Genomic DNA, 21,168 nt, shown 5'->3' with positions numbered 1-21,168 from the left:
CGCTGCCAGGAGTAGTGGCAGTGTGAACGATGGTCAGCGTAAGTTCCGCCAGGCGTACGTCCGACGATTTACTCCTGACAAAAGTCAGGAGTAGGGAGCTGGGTGTAACCTCCGCCAGGCGTAAGTTGCAAGTTTGACCTTTTGATGGTTGGAACTAAGAAATAACATATTGCGTTGTTGAAAAAGGTCACAGAAACACCGGAAGTGGTAGCCGATGTTTACGCCGACCAGAAGTAAATGCTTGGTGGAACTGCTCGGCGTAGTGCTAGGAGTAGGCTAGGTGTGGACATGCAGTAGGACTAGCGAAAATATTTGTGGAATTTTTATCAATGTTAGCGTAAGTTTACGCCAGGTGTAACTCAAAATGTGAACACGCCTTATTAAACACTTGATAGGGTATATTGCTGATCCATTGATTATCCTTTTCTGGTGCATTGTGGGATAGAAAAGGGGGCAAATCGATCGCTAATTTGCTCCCTTTTCTATCCCACAATGCACCAGAAAAGGATAATTAATGGATCAGCAATATACCCTATGGATGGAAGGATGGATGGATGGATCTAAACATTTTTTCAAATACATTTGTTTTTTGTATATGCAGTTTTTTACCTTTTAAGAGCTGCATGTGGGTTCTCAGAAAAAATATCATACAGGGATGTGCTGCATATGTGAGTCTCATTTTCGAGCCTGTGGTATAACGATGGCCCCATTATAGTTTTTTTATGTTTTGTCAAGATGAGTAAGATTGAGAGTGAGTTCAATGCCACTTTGGTCCATTTCTTTGCAGGTTTGCGCTACCAGTGTGCGGGAAGCACTAGTGAGTACCAAATCAGAGCTGGAACATGCCAAAGAAACATTAGGCATTGACCTAATATCAAGTGGTACAGCCAAAGCTACAGATGGTAAGCATATTACACAGCCAAATAAGTTCTTTAAAAACTAATGATCAACTGCTGCTATTCGCCCTTTGCACAGATCCGCCATCGTGCTTCCAAAATGAGGTTCTCCCTGCAAACGCATGTGCATTTTTGTTTCTCACATTTTTCTTGCGTCGCGCCAGAAGGCTTTTGCAACGTGTTTGCTGTAAATTAAGTGTGTGTTTTACAGGCGTATGCACAAACAGCGCATACTTTGCGGATAGAACCTCGTTTTGAGATGGCCGTGCGATCAGTGAATAGCTGCAGTAACATTAGTTCAATTTTGCTTAGTGGTTCAAATATGTCCTGATATATTTGATTGCGTTGAGGGACAAATTCAAGCTTAGATTAACAACAATTCTTAATCTAATGGATTAAAATTGAGGTAATCTAAATTACAATTTCTTAATAATAGATTGAAATCCAAATCCATGTTAGATTGAATTTTCAATCTTAATTTGGATTAGTTTTGGATTAGTGTCTATTTTAATCCTAGATTAATCTATGCTAAGATATAAAAGTCAACCTTACAAAAATGGTAATCTAATTTAGATTAGTTCAATTTTAATCTATTAGATTGAGAATATTTAATCTAAGATTGTATTTATCCCTCATTGCCATCTAATAGATTTAACTTTTTAACCATAGGAATATAGAGAGTACCTGAACCCACTTGAATGAATTCTCTTGAGTGCATACCTCCTTTTACATTATTATAACTTGTAGAGCTAATCCAGGATTTGATGTGCTTCATGATCATTATGCTAATACTTTCCATTTGTTTTTTACCCTTGCAAGTCTTATATAGACTTGTGGTTATATACCACTAACAGGCCTGGGTGATGCATGAAAGAATCACAAATACCAAGTTATATAGCAAAATATCTTGTACTTTGGGGTTTGATGCTTTGAAATGGTATGTTTTCTCATTATTTGACAATTTTGTCAAAATATTATCAAAATCCATCTACACACAGCATTGCTATTCACCTCAACCATTATTGTAAAGTTACTCTCAGCTTTGATGGTGTATTGTCTTTATTTTTGTGGTAATTGCAATTCAGTGCATTAAAACAAAAAAGTCTTTGTATTATGGCATCTAAATCATCTAGTTTAATCATCAAAATATTGTTGGCTGCATGAAATCAGCCATTATAATAGACAATTAGTGGTAACAAGTATTTGGCACAGTCACACTTTTTTCTATTTTCCTTATTCTGACTTCACATGTAGACTGTCACAATTACCCAAATAATATGCCTACCAAGGCATGTATGTGAAAATACATGATAAATCCTCCAAAATGTGCAATGATTTCTTCAAAAAATAATATATAGTTTTATATTTTGTTATTTTGTATTTAGTTTTAGATCCACTTGAAGGTCTTCCCAAGGAGTGGGAGCAACTGCAGACACATGTCAATGAGGCAAGTAATTAATTTGTCAGTAAATTGTTGAGTTAAAAAAAGAAACCAAGGTAAAACACTGTCATGTTCTAAATTAGGACCGATTGAATAGTCACAAATACACACATAATGGTTCCTATTATCTTAATAATGATAATAATAATATGAGGGGTTTATATAGTGCTTTTTGCATGCCTCAATGTGCTTTATAAAGATACGGATAAAATGCAGACACTAAAACCGATAAGCAAGTGAATTATATATTATTTACACATAATTACAGTGAAATATAGAAAGTGCAAGCAATAAATAAGAGTCGAAAAAAGAGCAGCAGAGCAAACAACATAAAAGAAAAGGTGAAACAGTGTCACCTACACCCCAAAAATGTGTCAGAGGCATTAAAAAACCACAGAACAACTGCTAATGACTCACGATCCTGAGTGACTATTACGAGTTGGACAAACTATAAGGAGGGCGCTAATTAAGTAGAATATGGAACCTGGTATATGCCAGTGTGCAGAGATCACAATGGTCATGATACCTGTGTGATATCAGTCAATTTGGTCATCTTGGAGGACACACTACACACAATAAAGTAGCTATTACTTATAATTCAAAAATGTGACATTGACTAAATAACTGAGATCAATTTCTATGATTTGAAAAATAATTTCATTTCCATCTAATGTTTGCAGGCTCTTGAGAGAGAAGAACATCTGCGAGATCCTCACCGAGAATTCTGTCATTACTTGCAAAGGTCTTGTGTAGAGGAGATAGAAGATGCCAAGATGAATCATAGGGCACGAGGACTTTCATTAAATCAGGTATGGTCTGACACATATGCAGTGTCTTAGCTAGCTACCCATCTGCCCGTTTTTAGACAGGGAGTTTGCTCCTAAGGCGGGCAAAATTAATGCCTTTGACTGATGCTATATTATAAATGTAGGTGTTGAGAAAGGCTATTGAACTTTTTAGTAGACCAGTTGCTAATGTGTTCATTCCATTTGAAATTCATACTCCCCCTGTGGAAGATATTTCCAAAATCTTCCACAGGTGGAGTGTGGATTTTAAGTGGAATAGCCCAAATGTCGCTAATATTGATTTTGAGTTATTGATAAAAACAGGTGAGGTGATACATTCTTATGTTTTTTGAGTTGGAGAATACACACATAACTTTGTAACAAGAGGTCCAGTTGTAATGGGGTTTAGACAATATGGGTGAGAACAAGATTTTTACAAAAATGTGGTCTTTTGGTGATAGACAAAATAGTCCCATGTTATAATGCACATATTTGAAATAAAAATAAGTCATGATAGCAGTCCTGAATAGAAGTTGCCATTCCAGAAGAAGAAAAAATCTTTAGGTGACAGGCCATATGGGGTCTTTAGATGATGGAGCATGAGTTTGTAAAAATAATATGGGGTCATTGGGTGACAATGGGGTGACAATGAAAAGTGCACCATGCATCTCGCATTTATATTCCAGTCAAGCTGTAGGTATTTACTGACAACTCAGCAAATAACTAAAAGAATTTAATGAAACAAATATCCTGACATGTTTCACGTAAATAAAAATGGGGACAAATTGGTTGGTTAATTTTATGTTTTTTCCACTGGAAAATGAAACTGCAACTTTGGCCAAATGTCATCATGAGGTCGGCGATTGGCAATTTTACTACCGAAATTTTGACCTGTTACCATTTAAAATTTTTTAAAAACTTGCTCATATAAAACAAATGTCAATGTCTCTATCTCATTGTGATTGTGGTATTATAAACCTTGTTTCCCCAGACCAGTAAGTTGCTGCGAGAACACCGAATAAAACCCAAAACAGAGGCAATGCGATCACTAAGAGCTAGCATCAAGGAACGTAAACCAGCCACACACTTCCAAGGAATGACAAAGATGTTACTGAAAGAAACAAACGACCATTTCACAAAGGTAGGCCTATGTATTTGTTTTTATGAATGTGAGTGTGCTCAGTGTGGGTAGGTATCTGTGGGGGGGGGGGAGGTATAGGCCTGCATGGGATATTTGTTGCATGCATTTAAACCTGCAAATGTGGATGGTCCCCATTTTCTTAATATGCGCAATGGACTAGAAATGTGTTTAATACTATGTCTCCCATTGGTGGGCACCGCAATAGTTCACTGTTCCCTGTTAAAATGTCAATTCATTTCTGCGATGGTGATAAGAAATACAGATATGTCCACTATTGTGCATTAAAATATTGACTTTGGTTGGTAGGCATATTTCATACTTATCATGCACAGCTACACAAAATTTGCCATTTTGGTAAACATTATTTTAGACATCCTTGATCGGCGCAAGATGGAAGGGTGTAGTGCATTGTTGCTCCTCTTGAAAATTATTGTTCAGTAGTTTATTTCCAGTGGCGGCGCAAGGGGGGCATGGAGGAAAATGCCCCCCGTCAGAACCCTTGACCCCCTCCTGTTGCCCCTGTAAAAACCCAAAATTCCCAGTAATTTTGCGCAAAATTGGTTGATTTTGCCCCCTGAAATTTACTTTTTCCCTTAATGCCCCCCCCAAAAAAATTCGGGAGCCGTCACTGTTTATTTCTCAATATTTTTTTCAGACCTGCCAAGAATAAATCCTCATTATGTGACATGATCAAGAAGAATGACTCGGATGTCGCTAATATTGTTTTTGAGATATTGGCAAAAACAGTGTTCAAATTCTTTTGTTTTATATTGCTTTCAGCCATTGATAAATTGCTCATAACTTGGTAACCAGATGTCCAATTTTGATGGGGTTTGCATTAAAATGTAGGATTCATAAACTGCCAGAAAATGATGTAAAAAACTTCTAATTGAAAATTGCAGACATGTGACTCATTCCCCTTGATCATGTCACATAATAATCTGAATGTTGATTTCTTCCTATATTCAGATGGTGCATTTGATGGTGAGAGATTTTAGCGTCCCATCCAACTGTTCAGCCAGATTATGGACTTGTTACGAGAGGTGCATCTTCCCAGAAATTAGCCCGGACATCATGAAAGTCTACAAGGTATAGCATATGCTTACTTTTTTTATAAATGTGATAATTAAGTTTGCTAGAATTATGCAAAAGAAGTTTTCATATTTTATAAGATTCTGTTAAAATCAAGCGGAATATGGTTATTGAATTGTGGCAGTTTGAAAGACAAGTGCAATGTCAGCATATGACAAATAATTAAATCAAACCAAAATGTACTTGTGTCTTTTGCATTCAGATGTAAAATATTTGTCAGATCCTGGGGTCAGTTATTTTGTGTCAAATTGCAGATAATCAATCCATTAATCAATATCTGAGCAGAAAATAATAGCACAAAATAGTTTATCAAAGAACACAAGTGGAAAAATGTATGCTAGCTGTCAATTCAGATTGTACCTAAAGCCGGCTTGTCATTGACAAGTTCAGCAAATATAGATTGAGCCCAAACTAAGGGGAAAATTGTTGTGTTGCCCTTACCCAATCAACTAGATTTGTGCAAAATCATAGGTTACCAACTTTTTTATAAAAGGAGTTTTTATAAAAGAAATTGAGCATAAAATCAACATAAATCACTGTTCCTTGGCTAAAATCTCAAAATCTGATCAAATGTTTAATCAGATTTGTTGTTGAAACCAACCTGAATAGTAAGTAAAGTGTGCTGAGGCTTGTGGATTAACGTCTAGGCGTTGATTATGTACCCTTGAACTGCGTTTTTTTAAAATACAGCCAGCAATGTGTTTTCCTCTTTTACCAGTTTAAAAAACACATTGACCTTTCATTGCCAGTTTACAGGTTGAATTGGTATATCAAGAGGGCACCCCCCCAAAAAAAAACCATGAGCACCCTACTCTGTCCAAAATTTTCAAGACAACACAACAATTTATTTGCCTATTTTTTGTAAATTGTAAGAAATGCGACAAATGAAAAAAACACTTGTCTGTTGTTTTGATTATTCCAGGAAGCATACAAGATTGAAATGAGGCAGCTGAGATCCTATCTACCTTCAGTCTCTATCACAGACCTTGGCTTGGACGATGAGTGGATCCTTAACATCTTAGGTCTATTTGCACCAAATGGTCTCACGCAAGGATTTGCACCAGATGAACCAGGTTCCCATAGAAACAGTTATGATGATGATCAGAATCTTTCAGCAGGTGATGGTGAATCTGTAGGAAGCATAGAATGCACAGCTGATTGTTCAGATTCCAAATCTGCAGAAGAAAGCTTAAATTACAAAGAATCAAACTCAGAAACTCAGCAACATATAGCTACTGTTGATATACTGTCAGATTCCAAATCTGCAGAAGAAAGTTCAAATTGCAAAGAATCAAACACAGAAACTCAGCAACATATAGCTACTGTTGATATACTGTCAGATTCCAAATCTACAGAAAAAAGCTCAAATTGTGAAGAATCAAACTCAGAAACTCAGCAACATATAACTACTGTTGATATACTGTCAGATTCCAAATCTGCAGAAGAAAGTTCAAATTGCGATGAATCAAACACAGAAACTCAGCAACATATAACTACTGTTGATATACTGTCAGATATGATCAATCATAATCCACATACGATTAAAACTGATGCAGATAAGCAAGAACTTTCTGAGCAGGTAAAAGCGAGCTTGGATAAATTTGAGCAGCTCCGAATTATGAACTATGACAAAGAGGACAAATCTGACTTTGAATCGAGCATAAGATCTGAACCATCCCCATCCATTGTACGCAGGAGAAAAGGGGAAAAAACATGGCAGTGAAACATGGGATGCGAGAAGACGCACAAAGGTAGTTGGAACTATGTGGGTCATGCCACCTGCAAGATCCAAATCTTTCACAGCACCAGAAAGACCAAAAGTTCAGGAAGATACAGCTGCTTCGCTACCTTCCATGTTGGAAGCTGAAGTACACATGTCAAGCATTATTGGGCCGACATCAATTCCAATAGACATTCCAGCTCAGAGGGTGTCGGATGCAACAACGGTAGCTGATTCAGGTATTTGTTGTGAAAGTCCCCCCAGTTCACAAAGAAACTCAACAGAAAACACTAACAATAGTAGGCATAAACATGATGAGAGCATTAACACATGCGATATATCTGTTGTGGTTACACCAGCGACGGAATCAACTAGCGAAGAGCTTACAGAAGATCAACTTGCAAAACGTCGTAGTGACCCTTATGTTGCAGCGTTTCTTGAGAGGTTCCGCACAGCGTACTATTGTTTCCGTGTGGTGCTGCAGGAGTCTGTACCTACTGCTAAATTCCAGTGGCTTTGCAAGTGTTTGAAGGAAGTTAATGATGTTGCTGAGAAACAAGCACAACTAATCTTCTGTAAGTAAAACATGTTATGATTCAATGGGGCTATTCCAGTTCAAATCCATACACCCCCTGTGGTAGACATGACCTTAATTTTCCACACAGGGAGTGTGAATTTCAAATCGGGTTACCTGAATGGGTAACTCCATTTGAAAGCTGCACTCTGCGAGATTAAGGTCACATCTTCCAAATAGGATGTATGGATTTCAACTGGACGAGCCCATTGAACAAGGATTTTAGGAACAAAAGTATTACTTCATATAAGTATAGTATTCCTTAAAGTCAGATGCTGAATTATTTTATAATTAAGCATCAGATTAACATTAGGATTAACTGCTTGTGGAAAACTTAACACACCGTAAAACCATGTCTACAAGCATATAGAGTGTTTTTGCTGAAAGCTAAATTATATGCGAGACAGCCTTAAATATGCCAATACAATAGATTGGTCTTACAATAGTAGTTGTTTGTATATGCTTGTTTCGGTAATTAATTTGCTCAAACTCCATAATATTATAATTTTGTCGATGGATGGTGTCTGGATTAATTTAGCTTTCATCAAAAGCACTCTATATGCTTGTAGATGAGGTTTTACAGTATTTCAGAGCTCCTATGAAATGCATACCACTGTTATTTTACAAGTTAATCATGTTAAGTTAGGAATCCACTACATGTACACATACAAAACGTGTGGCTAAATCTCCCTATTATCAATCCAGCTCTTTGAAACTGCTCATAACCTACTCATCATACTTGCGCAGGATATTAATGTTACAAATATTTCATATATTACATTTTTACCTGCAGGTGGCAAGAGAAGACTGCTTTGTGGAGATGACTTATTGACCACCCTGATACTCTTTGTTCTTCATGGTGAGCCTGATGAGATGGTCCAGGCCTACCCTCAGTTGAAATTCATGGAGGACTATCTACCAGAATTCCTGGACAAAGGACAGTTTGGATTCAGCGTGTATCAGTTCCTGTTTGCATTTCAATATATATTGGATAAGCATGAAGCAATGAAGAGAATGAATGAGGAGTGCAAGGGTACATGAATGGTTATTAAGTCAAGCTTTACCAAATCAGCTGATATGGCCAAAAAATGTTTGTGTCACAAACCCATGTGCACTAGCTTTAAAAACAAATCATGAATAATAACATTTTCTTTTCTTGATTTGATATAGTTTTGAGTTGTCAGAGAAAAAAAATTATGTGTACTGTAAAGCTCTTTAGATCCGTTCATAATACGCCGCAATTGTTCTGTGGTGCAGTGCGTTGTCGATATATTGATTACTTTTTGCCGCTGCTCAACGCATCTCATCACATTTCCAAGTTAAAATGACCTTTTGCAGTATGATACAGTGCGGTAACACATCGCATCGCAAAGCAATTGCGGCATAGTATGAACGGACTTTTTCGACTCTTAAGGCCATATCATACATAGTAGCCGCAGAGTGCAATTAAAAAATCACTGGTGATCAAACGCTGCTAGGGTTTGCACAGTCACTGCCAGCATTCAGTTGTGGCAAGCGACAAAGTTGCCTTCATGTCAACTGCTTGTGATTTGATGCTATGTACTGCGACTTAAGTTACATCACAGAAAATGCTATGCTCCCTAGTATGATATGTATTGTATGGTATGGTAAAGGCCATTTCGGTTTATGTATTTCTAATTTTTACAGCAAAGAGGAAGTAAACTTACAGCTATATATACTTCCCCGAGTATACTGCTAAGTTTGTCATAAACCTAAGAAACAATTTGGATCACTCTGTTTATGTATTACCAGTGTTGTATAACCATGGCATCTCAACATCTCACTTCACCAATTACTTATCTTTTTACAGGATTTGTATGTAAACTTGCAGGTGAAAGTTATTTGCCACTGTATGCATGCAGACAATTATTCAGCAATATGGTTGCATCATTTGCATGTAGGACTCCTCAAATCAATCTTTAGTCAGAATTTCATGAAATGGTGATTCTTGAATATCTTATAAATGTGCTGCAGGTTTTTGTTTTAATTCTTATTTTTTGGTTGACAAAACCTAGCTAGATTTCAAAATCTGTGGAACTTTTTGATGTTGTCCTGCACAGTGACACGGTCAAGAGGAATGAGTCTATGTCGCTAATATTGATTTTAAATTAATAAAAACAGGTGATACATTCGTATATGTTTTTACTGTTTTTAATGCTCTGCATGCTAGTTTTGAGAGATTTTCCCAAAATATCAAGAGCTTTCTCAAGAACCACTGAACCAATACTAGGCTTGTTTGTACTTATTTTAATGCATTTTTCACACTGATTCCAAATATGTTCATAAAAATGTAAAATTCTGAAATTGTTTGAATTTTTAAAGAAAATGAGAAACTTGTCGTCTGCAGTTGACAACCTGTGTGGAGAGGGTTAGAATTGGAGAATCACTCACAACTTTGTAACCGGGAGTCCAATTTCAATGTGGTTTGGAACATGCTATCACTTCCAAACTTGAAAGTCAATAATGAACAAAAATCAACATTGAAGATTGTTGATTTTGACTTATTCCTCTTGATTATATCACATATATTTGCAGAATCAAACCGTAAAATCAGCCAAGTCAAATTTAAAGCTGTTGGCATGTTTGTGCTTGGTTTTCTTTAAACGTATGTTATTTCAATTATTATAACAAAAAATATAGTCTATATTATATTTTACAACTTCAGCAAGAAGGTGCATTATTTTTGTATCGCATTTGATTACAATTTTTATACATATTGTTAAATGTAAAAACATTTTCATGCTAAATAGTTGTACATAGTGAAATGGGTATATATATATATATATATATGCCTGGATTTTTAGATTATATTTTTCAATAAGGCTAGAATTTGATGTGTAAATAATATGATTGCAATATATTATGCAGCTTAATTAGTAGTGGCATTGCAAGTGTAATTCAATATATTAATGTGGTGTTCATGACAATATTTATATCCCATCTATAAACACCAATAATCATAAATTAGAATTTTGCTTGATGAAGTCTCAAGTTAACCGTAAAAACTCGATAGTAAGCATATGTGCTTACTATCGAGCGCTTTTGAAAATGTGAAATTGTACCAAAGTCTGGCAGTTTACCAACTTAGCTAATTGGGTTGAGACACACATTTGCAGGTTTACTTGTTCGTATAGAACTATGTGTATCGATGATTTGCTCAAAAACCCTTTACACTTTTGTGGATGGGGCTCTTCATGTTTGCATGTTTTAAAAGCGCTTGATAGTAAGCACATATGCCAACTATTGCATTTTTACGGTAGATAATTGCCTTTGCACATGATCTATACAACTTAATGTTAAACCGTACCAAACTGTACAAGAGTTCCATTACTGCAACTGCTCTGTACCAGATTGTTTCACTTTACTGTCAACATGCAACAAGCAATATATCAAATCCTTTTGAAAAAAATTGCAGGGCATTTTTGCAAATACAGGGATTATGATTTTGAAACCGTTATTTAAGAAATAAAGGGTAATGCTTTATCCTTTACACCCAAATAATGTGTCCGAGGCAGTAAAAACGTAAATAATGGGTGAGGCGCAGCCGAACCCATTATTTAAATGTTTTTACTGCCGAGGACACATTATTTGCGTGTAAAGGATAATGCTGCAACCTTTATTTCTATTCTATTACCAGAAAATACTGCGATTTAAAGAGAAAATATCATTTTTGGCACAAATATTTTAAGTTGTTTACTTCAAGGTGGAGCGGCGACGCGTAAGTGACAGCGTATCGCGGAAATATTGCACGCGTAACCAAGCGTGATGCTGTGCGTAGAATGTGTTACGGCGCTCGACCCATTATTGCAGAATAACTGGCTCTCACGTGACACGTTTCAACCAATCACAGTGCGCGATTTTGAATAATGGGTCGTGGAGGTAATAGAATAAGATTTATATGGAGATGATCAACATAGCCCTGCTTATTGCATTGTTAAATATGGAGGGACTGACAGAATATACATTATAATGGTCCAAATGTATTCTCATTCATCCCAAAATATTACACGAAAATTTGAATTACATTTATTACAAAAAGAAAAATGTTCAAAGAATATATTTGCTGTATCCTTTTATCACGATATGAATAATGGACCCTCAAGACGGGATAAATGTTAAAACAATGAGCTTGGCTGGGCCTCCCATTATTTTCATGTTATGCAGTCACAGGCCCATTATTCAGTCATCAAGGGTACTGCATCACACAATTTCTTTATTGTTGGCTACATTTGTATTTCTCCAATCAGACCATATTTCTGTGGATATTTCCTTTGATGGTCAGTTATTGTACACTACTAAAAAAAATTAAAGATCAGAAACTGACAATCCTGATTTTCATTCTTTCTTGTATGTTCTCATGGTGCTGACCAAAGTTTTTTTCAGTGTCATGGGAGTTCAGTACTTGGTAGTGCAAGTGTTCTGTTACCTCAGTATTACTGAATGGAATGAATTTACAATGTCAATGTCATTTTTGAAAAATGTCAATAATTAAGTCTGCTCTTTTATTTATTCATAGTAGTGTATGATGAATGTGCAAAAGATGGACACTCTTGGAAAAGTAAATGTTGATATGTTTGCAAACAAAAATGTACTTTTCCAAGAGTGTCCATCTTTTGCACATTCATTATATACTATGAATAAATATTTATTGACATTTTTAAAAATGGCATTGACATTCAGTAATGCTCAGGTAACAGAACCAATGTGACTTTAGAAAGTCAGTTTATAGCTCAACACTTGTAATTCATGTGTGTAGTTTAATTAATCATTGGGTATTTAAAACAATGGTAAGTTTTTACTTAATATTTTGTCCATCTCATCGGATGAATTCATCAGATGCGAGCATCTGATCCAGGTTGTGTGTAGTCTCTTTTCCAATCTTTTTTAAGAGTGGGTCATATACATGACTTACAAAATAGGAAATAAGTGCCTTCCTCTCTATTCATGGTCTTTGTCCTCCTCTTTCTGATCTCCATCAGTTCCCGAACTTCTCAGCTTCCTGGGAAAGTGGATCAGATGGTCACATCTGATCAAGTCTTCCGATGAGATGAACGAAATATTAAGTAAAAACTTACAGGTTTTGACAAGCAAAAATTACCAATCCCACAAACCTGATGAATCTATTCACTGAATGGTAAATCAGCTTTTAAAGTTCTCAATACAAAATTAAGAGACATGTTCCTCATTTTGCTTGAATAAACCCTGCATGGTCATCTCAAATGGAGGTTCTACCCACAAAGTGTGTTGTGTGTGTGTACGCCTTTCAAATGCATGCTTTAGTTACCACATAAGCCTTAAGCTGCGTTGCTAAAAAATATGAAAAACAAAAATGCACTTTTTGCATTTTGCAGGAAGATCCTCATTTTGGTAGCAAGAGAGTGGATCCATGCAAGATAGCGGATAGGCTGAGCCCATCCCTCCCTCCCTGAGAATGGAGGGACTTGCATTTCAAAAGGTTGCATGTCAAGTTGCAAGTAAACAGAGACACAGTAACTCACCAGTGAGTCATTCAATATCGTATGCACATTTTATTTTATACAACATAAAATATTGGACGGAAGTCAATAAAATATTTACAGAATAATATAACTATGTCAGTTAGACTATAAGTTAACAGCATTGTCTTATTATTATATACATAATACACAAGAATATCTTCTATATTGCTGTATTGAATTCGAAAAATAAAATAAGTGGAAATGGATGGATTTTGTGTTTTTCCTGTTGTGATTACTTTCACACACAAATTTAATATGGACGGAGTACAAGTAATAAATAATTCTATGAGTTTTACATTAGGCATCATATGTAAATCTAGTCTTCCCAAATTGAAGCCCTCAGGTATCCAAAGTAAATCAGAAATCAACTCAATACGCTGGTGAAGTTACGTAATAATCTGATTAACTACCATAGCAATATGTGAAAACAATTTTTGATTATATCGTGCTGCACTACTACATCCACGCGGTACTTCTGCATTGAATCGTATTGTGCTGATCACTCGCACCTGTAAGATTAGTATCTTTGAAAGGAGCGGCATTGTATTCAATCTATAATTACAGACATACACAAGTGATGAGTGCAACCTGCTTGTAGTGCAGCGCGATATAATCAAAATTGGTAGTTAATCCGATTTATTACGTAACTTCGCCAGCGTATATTGATATGGGAAGGGAAAAGAATGCAACTGTCTCTCTTCACTCTTACCACAGTTATTGAATCAACAATCTTCTGTGTAGATAATCTTTGAAGTAATAAGTTTCTTGATTTTGCAAACTTTTACTAATAAAGAAACTGATAGCAAGCCTATAATATATAGATCCTAGGTTTGTCCTCTGGAAGTCAATTTGCATAATGCAATAACAAAGGAGACGGATTAACTCTATAGCTGTATCTATTGTTATGCAAAACCGTAAAAACTTGATAGTTAGCATATATGTGCTTACTAGCGAGAGCTTTTAAAAACATGAAATTGTACCAAAGTCCGGCATTTTACCAACTGAGCTAATGGGGTTGAGACACACATTTGCAGGTTTACTTGTTCAGAGTTGCTCAAAACCCTTTACACTTTTGTGGATGGGGCTCTTCATGTTTGCATGTTTTATAAATGCTTGATGGTAAGCACATATGCTAACTATTGAGTTTTTACGGTACACCTATCACAAGGAATTTCGGTATAAAGTGATTTAGAAACCCATAGATCTATTACCTTGAGCAAAGGAATTTTGGTACAAACTGACTTACCTAGGATCACATATAGATGACTGCAGTGTTTCTATACTTTGATCAGCACCATATAAGCAGGTCATAACATCACACATTAATATCAATATTGTTTATTAATGTCTTGTGACATATAACCAGATGTATCAAGAATTAATTCATGTCCTAAGCGTCATCTGCTTTCTTTTGAATGCAAAATTAGTAACAAACAGGTCACCTATATGGCTCTTCAAGGTTTTCTTTTTGGCGTAGTAGCAAAAGCCTAACAAATCGTGCCTATTTAGTAATTGATCAAAGTATGAAAACACAGGTTAGGAACCGGCCTATCTACATGCTTGGACCATTTAACTTTTCAATTGTCTTTTTGTCATACATTTCATTTGATGCAAGTTTGTATTTCCATGCATTTCATCTGATGCAAGTTTGTGTTTGCGATGTGAGCTTGCCCGGCATTTGTTGCCAATTTGACATTACATGTCAGCTTATCCAGATAAATCCAGAGTTAGGGTGTTTCAATGATAACTTTAAAGTGAATTTCCATAATAGGATTCTGGGATGGGATGGGTTATGTTCACAAAACTCATATATAAATCCTACATATACCTTGTGATCCTAAGGTTGACTGATTGATCTAAAAAGTGTAAACTGCTTGACAAGTAAACCTTCATATCTGCTATACTCACCCAAATAAACATTGAAATCTATGTATGAATTTTGTGAACAGACCCTGGCACCATATTGGGCTATTCCAGTTGAAATCCACACTACACCTGTGGAAGATTTTGGAAATATCTTCCACAGATGGAGTATGTTTTTCAAATGTAATTGGTCAGGGTTACTCATTTCGAAACCCATACTCCCTCTATATTATGGCTTTACTTATATCTTCCACAACTGGAGTGAATATTTCAAATGGAAGTTACCCAATTATCTGTTCTAATGAAAACTCATATTCCCTCTGTGGAAGACTTTAGCTAAATCTTCCACAAGGGTAGTGTGGATTTTAAATTGAATAGCCCATTGTTATAGAACAGTCACAGAGTAATTTATCCTTCAGCAGGTGCTTCTTCCTTCTTCTCCCCATCTACTTCCTTCTTTTCCTCCCCTTCTCCCTCTGCAGGTTTAGTTTCTCCTTCATCAGCTTTGGCTTCCTCCCCTTCTGGTGTGGCTTCTTGCTGTTCTTCCGGTTTGGCATCCTCTGTTTTTGCCTCTTGCTGTTCCTCTGGTTTAGCCTCATCACCACCTTCTGGTTTAGCAGCCTCTTGCTCTTCTGCTTTAGTTTCTTCACCCTCAGGTTTTGCTTCCTCCTGCTGTTCTTCTGTCTTTGTCTCCTCTCCATCTGCTGGCTTTGCATCATCTGCCTTTGCTTCTCCTTCCTCCTCTGGTTTGGATTCTGCAGGTGCACTGTCTTCAGCTGGTGTTTCTTCTGAAATGAGTAAATGGTACATGAACATTGTTAGTTGAAAAAACAAGGTTCTGGTTTGAATCTGTTTGCTAGGTAATATAAGTATATGTTGCATACCACTTTGAAGCAAAAGTATAGATTCAAATATTATGTAATAGATTCAATGACATAATTCATAAACAAGAAAATAATACAGAACTTTCTAGCGATAAACATTTTATCTATATACACGTACACCCCACACCCAGACCCTATAACAAACACGTGTGCATACATACCAACACATTCTCGCACAAAAATTTGTTCTCAACTACATTCAAGCAATTAGATATAATTAGAGTCACAATGATTTCAACAGGAGCAAAGTGAATGTTCACATTTCACTTGGGGAGTACTGGTCCTCAATATGTGCCCATCCACTTTGTATTTACATTCTGTGTATAACACAATTTTACAAATAATAATAATAATAAATTTTGGATTTATAAAGCGCCTTTCTCCAGATCTTAGAGGACTCAAATAGCACAAACCTTTCAGCTCATACTATCTAAGAAGGCAAATACCCATTGAATTGACCTTGGGGGGGGGGGGGGGGTAGAAATACTGGAGGTACAATATATGCTACCCCATGGGTGACAATCCAGTACATCAGTTTTCATACCAGTACATGGGCTGTGTTCCACTTATACACACATACATTGAATATACCTTGTTTCTGTTCATCTGAACCTTCAGCTGGCTTTTCTGCAGCTTCACCCTCTGCTGCGGCCTCTCCTTCTGAAAAATAACAAAAAAAGGCCATATTTTTGTAAATATAAGACACTGTCATTTGTTTGTGTTTGTTGCAATTTCACAGTCAGTGATGCCAAACTGATGTAAAGCACTACAGTGTCAAATCACACCCAGCAAGTTGGAACACCGGTGGAGGGGTGTACAAATCAAATCAGCTGTATTATTCAAAACATGCTCATCAAACTTTCAGTATCACTGACAAAAACCCCCAAATCAAATGGAATTTATTTGGGCACCATGTATGATTTCATTTGTAAATGACAGAACCTGTCAAATTTGACCGAATATATTTTTTTTTTGGCACAGGCACATCAGAGATCAGATTATTGAACCAAGCAATGCAATTGTATGAAATGATACATAAATAGTCAACCTAAATAAAAACTAATAAAACCTGCAGCTCATAATATTCGGTATGAAACAACTGCTACCCAGGGATGTAATTACATCAACAATAAATAGCCTGAAAGGTGGTTATAAATCCTGAAAATCTGCTCTTTTCTATACTTTTGTACCGGGGAGGAGATACAAAAACAACAACTCTGAAATCATGACAGCTCCTGAGAAACCACACCTCAGAATCCCTTATTATGTTCATATTCTGAGATCTATTAATTATCAACTTTACTATTATACCTTTAGTTTCTCCTTCTTGTGGCTTCTCTTCTGATTTCTCTTCTCCTTCTGTAGCTCCCTCTTCCTTAGCTGAAAATGAAGAAGAAAATCATAACACATATTTAAACAATTCACCATGCCAATTCAACAACCCTCTGCGACATTCTGTTAAAATAGTTATTTGAGCCTTAATGGAGAATAGTATCACCAATGATAAATGATTGGATTCTTCAGGTCAGTGAAGACTATGTTACTTTCATGGAAATGTCCAGCACATACAATATCAGGACTCACACTTGACATCTTTTATCAACTTGCCCATTAGCATAGATTAGACCAGTTACTGTGGTTTACTTGCCTGCTTAGAAATGAAATCAAAACTTGGTTCCGTCCGGTTTCCATTGTTTAGAATAGAAACCATACGGAACCGGCGGTCAACCGTCGCGTGAGTTTTGATTTCATCCCTTATAATTTGAATATTTTGCAAAGTTAATTGATCATTGGTCATAAGAGTGACTTAAATAAGTTGCCTTAATGTGAGTCTTTACTTGCAACCCTGGACACCCATGCAATTGAAACAGCATGTTGGTCCATCCGTGAGGGACACATGCTAATCCATGGGAAATCCATGGACCGTTCCAAGCTCATACTAAAAAAAGCACAAGCCTGGATAGCCAGTGTAGGCTAATAAAATACATAAGCAGGCAGGGGCTACCATGGCAGCCCCAATTTTTTGAGAGGCAGGCTATGCATACACAAATTTAGCAGTAAATAGATTACATTGTGATGTTACATTACTAACTTGAGGAAGATTATGACATGGAATAACTATTATAGTGTGGGTACAGCATAGTACAAGTAAGAGACAAAACAGGAAAAAAGCTCTAATGCTACTTTCTTTTAGCAAAAAATGTGTCTACATATATGGAATAACAATACACCAAGAGTATGCAGTTCAAGCCAATAAGTGACTACACCTGGCCATGCATTTGTACTCTCAACATAAATGATATTAGGTGAAACAATTTTAACTGATCATCCAAGATTTCAATCCAGGACCTCCTGCTTACCAGTCAGATGGTCTAGCAACCAATGAATCATTAAAACATTGATATTTGTTCTACATAATCATGATATCAATAAAGGTAAAAATACTGTAGCCAACCATCTGATGAGGGCGAATGAATTACTCCATCATGAAGGACAAAATGTTGCTGCTGTCTGTCACTGTGTAACTTTAACATACAATCCTAATATAAAATTTCAAAATCGGTTCTTCATGAACATGTAAAATGGGCACCTATGTAGAAAGCTTGGGGAGGCTCTTGCTGGACTACTGCAATATTTCTAACTTTACTAATCTAAATAGTCAGTTCAATCATGATACTTTAACACACAAATTTGATAAAGAACAAACGATTTAGAATTCCTGCAGGAATGGTATAATGTAGACGAAATATGGCTTTAAATAAGTACATCTGAAAATGGATGGTACTAGAAAGGAAGAAACAAACACCAAGATGAATGTAACTATAGCAATATATCCCATGATAATTGCTATACTGAAAGTGAATGTTATGCCCATCCTATGAGCAGAACACAATGAAAACCAATGTCCATGATCCAGAAATGTATGATTACTGAAAATTAAAAAGAAATGGTATGAATAATATAAAATAGTTTTGTTTTCTATACATGATAAGAGACTTGATCAGATCACTTAAGGGTGCACACAGGACTGTGTTTGTTGGGAAACTTCATTTTCACTATGAACTTTTTAAAGTAACAAAGACAAATATATGGATTAAAGTATACAACTTTTGGAAAGCAAATGATGAAAGGAATTCATCTATATCTTTCAATTTGGAACAAATGACACATATTTGAAAAAGTTCCAAAAACAAGTTTTTCCTGCCAATTTTTTTTGAACACCAAAAATGGGGTGGGGTGTGTGCAAAATACGAATAATATGATCAAGTTGTTCCACCATGCTGCTTGCAAAAATTAGCTAGTGCGACATATGTGGCAAAATGCAAGCTTTAGATTTATACTTCCCCTTAACGAATGATAGCAATACTTTGCACATTGGATGCAGTGGCAATACTGTATTTCTATAGACATATTTTGCTGGTAACTTATATATTTTGCCAGTAACTTTTACATGGGTTTTACAAGCTACAGGGGAAATATATACAATAGATATTGCTAATGCTAACTAAAACTACAAGTAACAACTACAGCATGTTTCTTTACATAGAGATTTCTCCATGGGATATGAGGTGGCTTGGCAAGTGAAGATGAAGTCATTGTCGGTTTCACATCACCATGTATCCCTTACGTAAATAGCGTTATGATACACTGTTATGTGAAATGGACTATAGTGATACCGCATTGGGAATGTTTAGAGGTCTTTCCATATTCCTGGAAAGCTTCAAATTGTTTTGTCTCCATCTTCCCTTTTCATCTTTAATTATCTTCTTTCAAGGAAGGATAGTCTCTCTTCAATTTTGAGAATTTCCTTCCCTGGTTCACCCACCTAATATAAGGGTTGCTTGCACATAGACAGATTACTGTTTAAAATGCACATATTCATTTTTTTGGTAATTCTGTGGAATGCCACAAATGTTACCAAAGTCACATTGAACCCTATTGTAAACTAGATGATTGTTTAGAAATGTTTTAGGTTGGAGTGAATTGATTTGTATGTGGATTAATTTGTCAATAACTTAAAAAATGCTAAATGTGATGATCACAGGTTCAATGTTACCATGGTACTGGGTTATTCTAGTTGAAATCCATACACCCCCTATAGAAGACATGACCATAATCTCCTACACAGGGGGTGTATATTTCAAATGGAATCCCTAATCAGGTACCCAATTTGAAATTCACACTACCTGTGTGGAAGATTAAGATCATGTCTTCCATATATATAGGCTGTATGGATTTCAACTGGAATAACCCAATGTTTATGACATCCCAATGAATGTCCCTTTTGCTTTTTAACTACGAGAATCATGGCATTTATGAGTTTTGTGGGATGCTATTATGTGTACATGGATATATGGCAGGTAGCTATGTGTGATAGGATATATACTGCATTACAAAGCAGTATCCTCACCCTCTGTTGAATCAGTTTTTGAATCATCTTGGTTGTCTTCTTCTGAAGATTCCTTATCACTATCCTCCTGCTCTTTCTCTGTTGATCACAGAAAATAAAAATCTGACTACAAACTGGTGATGTGGAGGGTCTTGTGGATACTGCTCATTTTATAACAAATTTATTGTTTGGATTTATACATTTTACCAATCACCTATGAAAATGCCTAAAGCTATAGAAATTAATTACTTTTTACATTAACAGTATGATCAATTGATTTTTTTTGTTAAAGATTTTTACAGTAATAAATTACTGGATTTATAATTTTCCGGTAAAGTATCACTAGATTTTGGTTCGTAAAATTGTAAGAGCTAAGACATTCCAAATATTTTTAAAATTATTGTCTTTATGCAAGAACTTCGTTTTTTTTCCAAATTGTAAGGGAACAAGGAAGTCCAGCAGTTTATAAGAGCTCACCCTCCACATCACTTTCACCATCACCATTATCATCTTCTGTATTGTCATTTTCATCTTGGTCCTCGTCATTCTCTGTTTCCTGTTCACCCTCTGTATCCTTGGTATTTTCTTCCTCCTCCTCTTCCTCCTCTCCTTCTTTCTCACCATCTGTTCCTTCTTCTCCTTCATCTTGAGTTGCATCATTATCATCTGTTTCATCTGAAGGATTTGTATGGGCACATTCAGGTTTCATAATTCAACATTTATCACAAGACAGCAGAACAGGTGATCCTTTCGGCAAATAGTTACCTTTTCTGACTGTCTGGATTTTTGCTCTTTAACAAAAGCACTTCATGGATATTAAATATTTGGTTAATAAAATGGGTTCCACTTGCAAAACAGAAACA

General features: G+C 36.0%; 2 protein-coding genes across 4 annotated transcripts in view; one reads left to right on the top strand and one right to left on the bottom strand.

Annotated features, from left to right (window-relative positions):
• The window catches only part of LOC140154433 (uncharacterized), a 79,271-nt gene extending 69,437 nt beyond the window's left edge, over positions 1–9,834 (top strand). The window contains 8 exon segments of the mRNA XM_072176999.1: positions 788–902; positions 2,282–2,343; positions 3,018–3,146; positions 4,114–4,263; positions 5,233–5,352; positions 6,278–7,077; positions 7,079–7,650; positions 8,443–9,834. Of these exon segments, the coding sequence (XP_072033100.1) occupies positions 788–902; positions 2,282–2,343; positions 3,018–3,146; positions 4,114–4,263; positions 5,233–5,352; positions 6,278–7,077; positions 7,079–7,650; positions 8,443–8,690 (2,196 nt within the window). The 3' untranslated portion in view covers positions 8,691–9,834.
• Positions 9,835–15,035: 5,201 nt separating this feature from the next.
• LOC140155181 (thioredoxin domain-containing protein 3 homolog) overlaps positions 15,036–21,168 on the bottom strand; it is a 42,156-nt gene continuing 36,023 nt past the window's right edge. Inside the window, exons 19-23 of one of the 3 annotated variants that reach the window (XM_072177914.1) lie at positions 20,783–20,980; positions 20,327–20,404; positions 17,227–17,295; positions 16,507–16,575; positions 15,036–15,819 (exon numbers count right to left, since the gene is read on the bottom strand). In XM_072177914.1, coding sequence (XP_072034015.1) covers positions 15,440–15,819; positions 16,507–16,575; positions 17,227–17,295; positions 20,327–20,404; positions 20,783–20,980 — 794 coding nt within the window. In that variant the 3' untranslated portion in view covers positions 15,036–15,439. The remainder of the gene's footprint in view (positions 15,820–16,506; positions 16,576–17,226; positions 17,296–20,326; positions 20,405–20,782; positions 20,981–21,168) is intronic. The other 2 variants (XM_072177915.1, XM_072177916.1) reach the window with 2 other exon arrangements.

The sequence above is a fragment of the Amphiura filiformis genome, chromosome 6 (genome assembly GCF_039555335.1).
Source record: "Amphiura filiformis chromosome 6, Afil_fr2py, whole genome shotgun sequence".
Classification (NCBI taxonomy): Eukaryota; Metazoa; Echinodermata; class Ophiuroidea; order Amphilepidida; family Amphiuridae; genus Amphiura; species Amphiura filiformis.
This window is presented reverse-complemented; position numbering and strand designations above follow the sequence as displayed.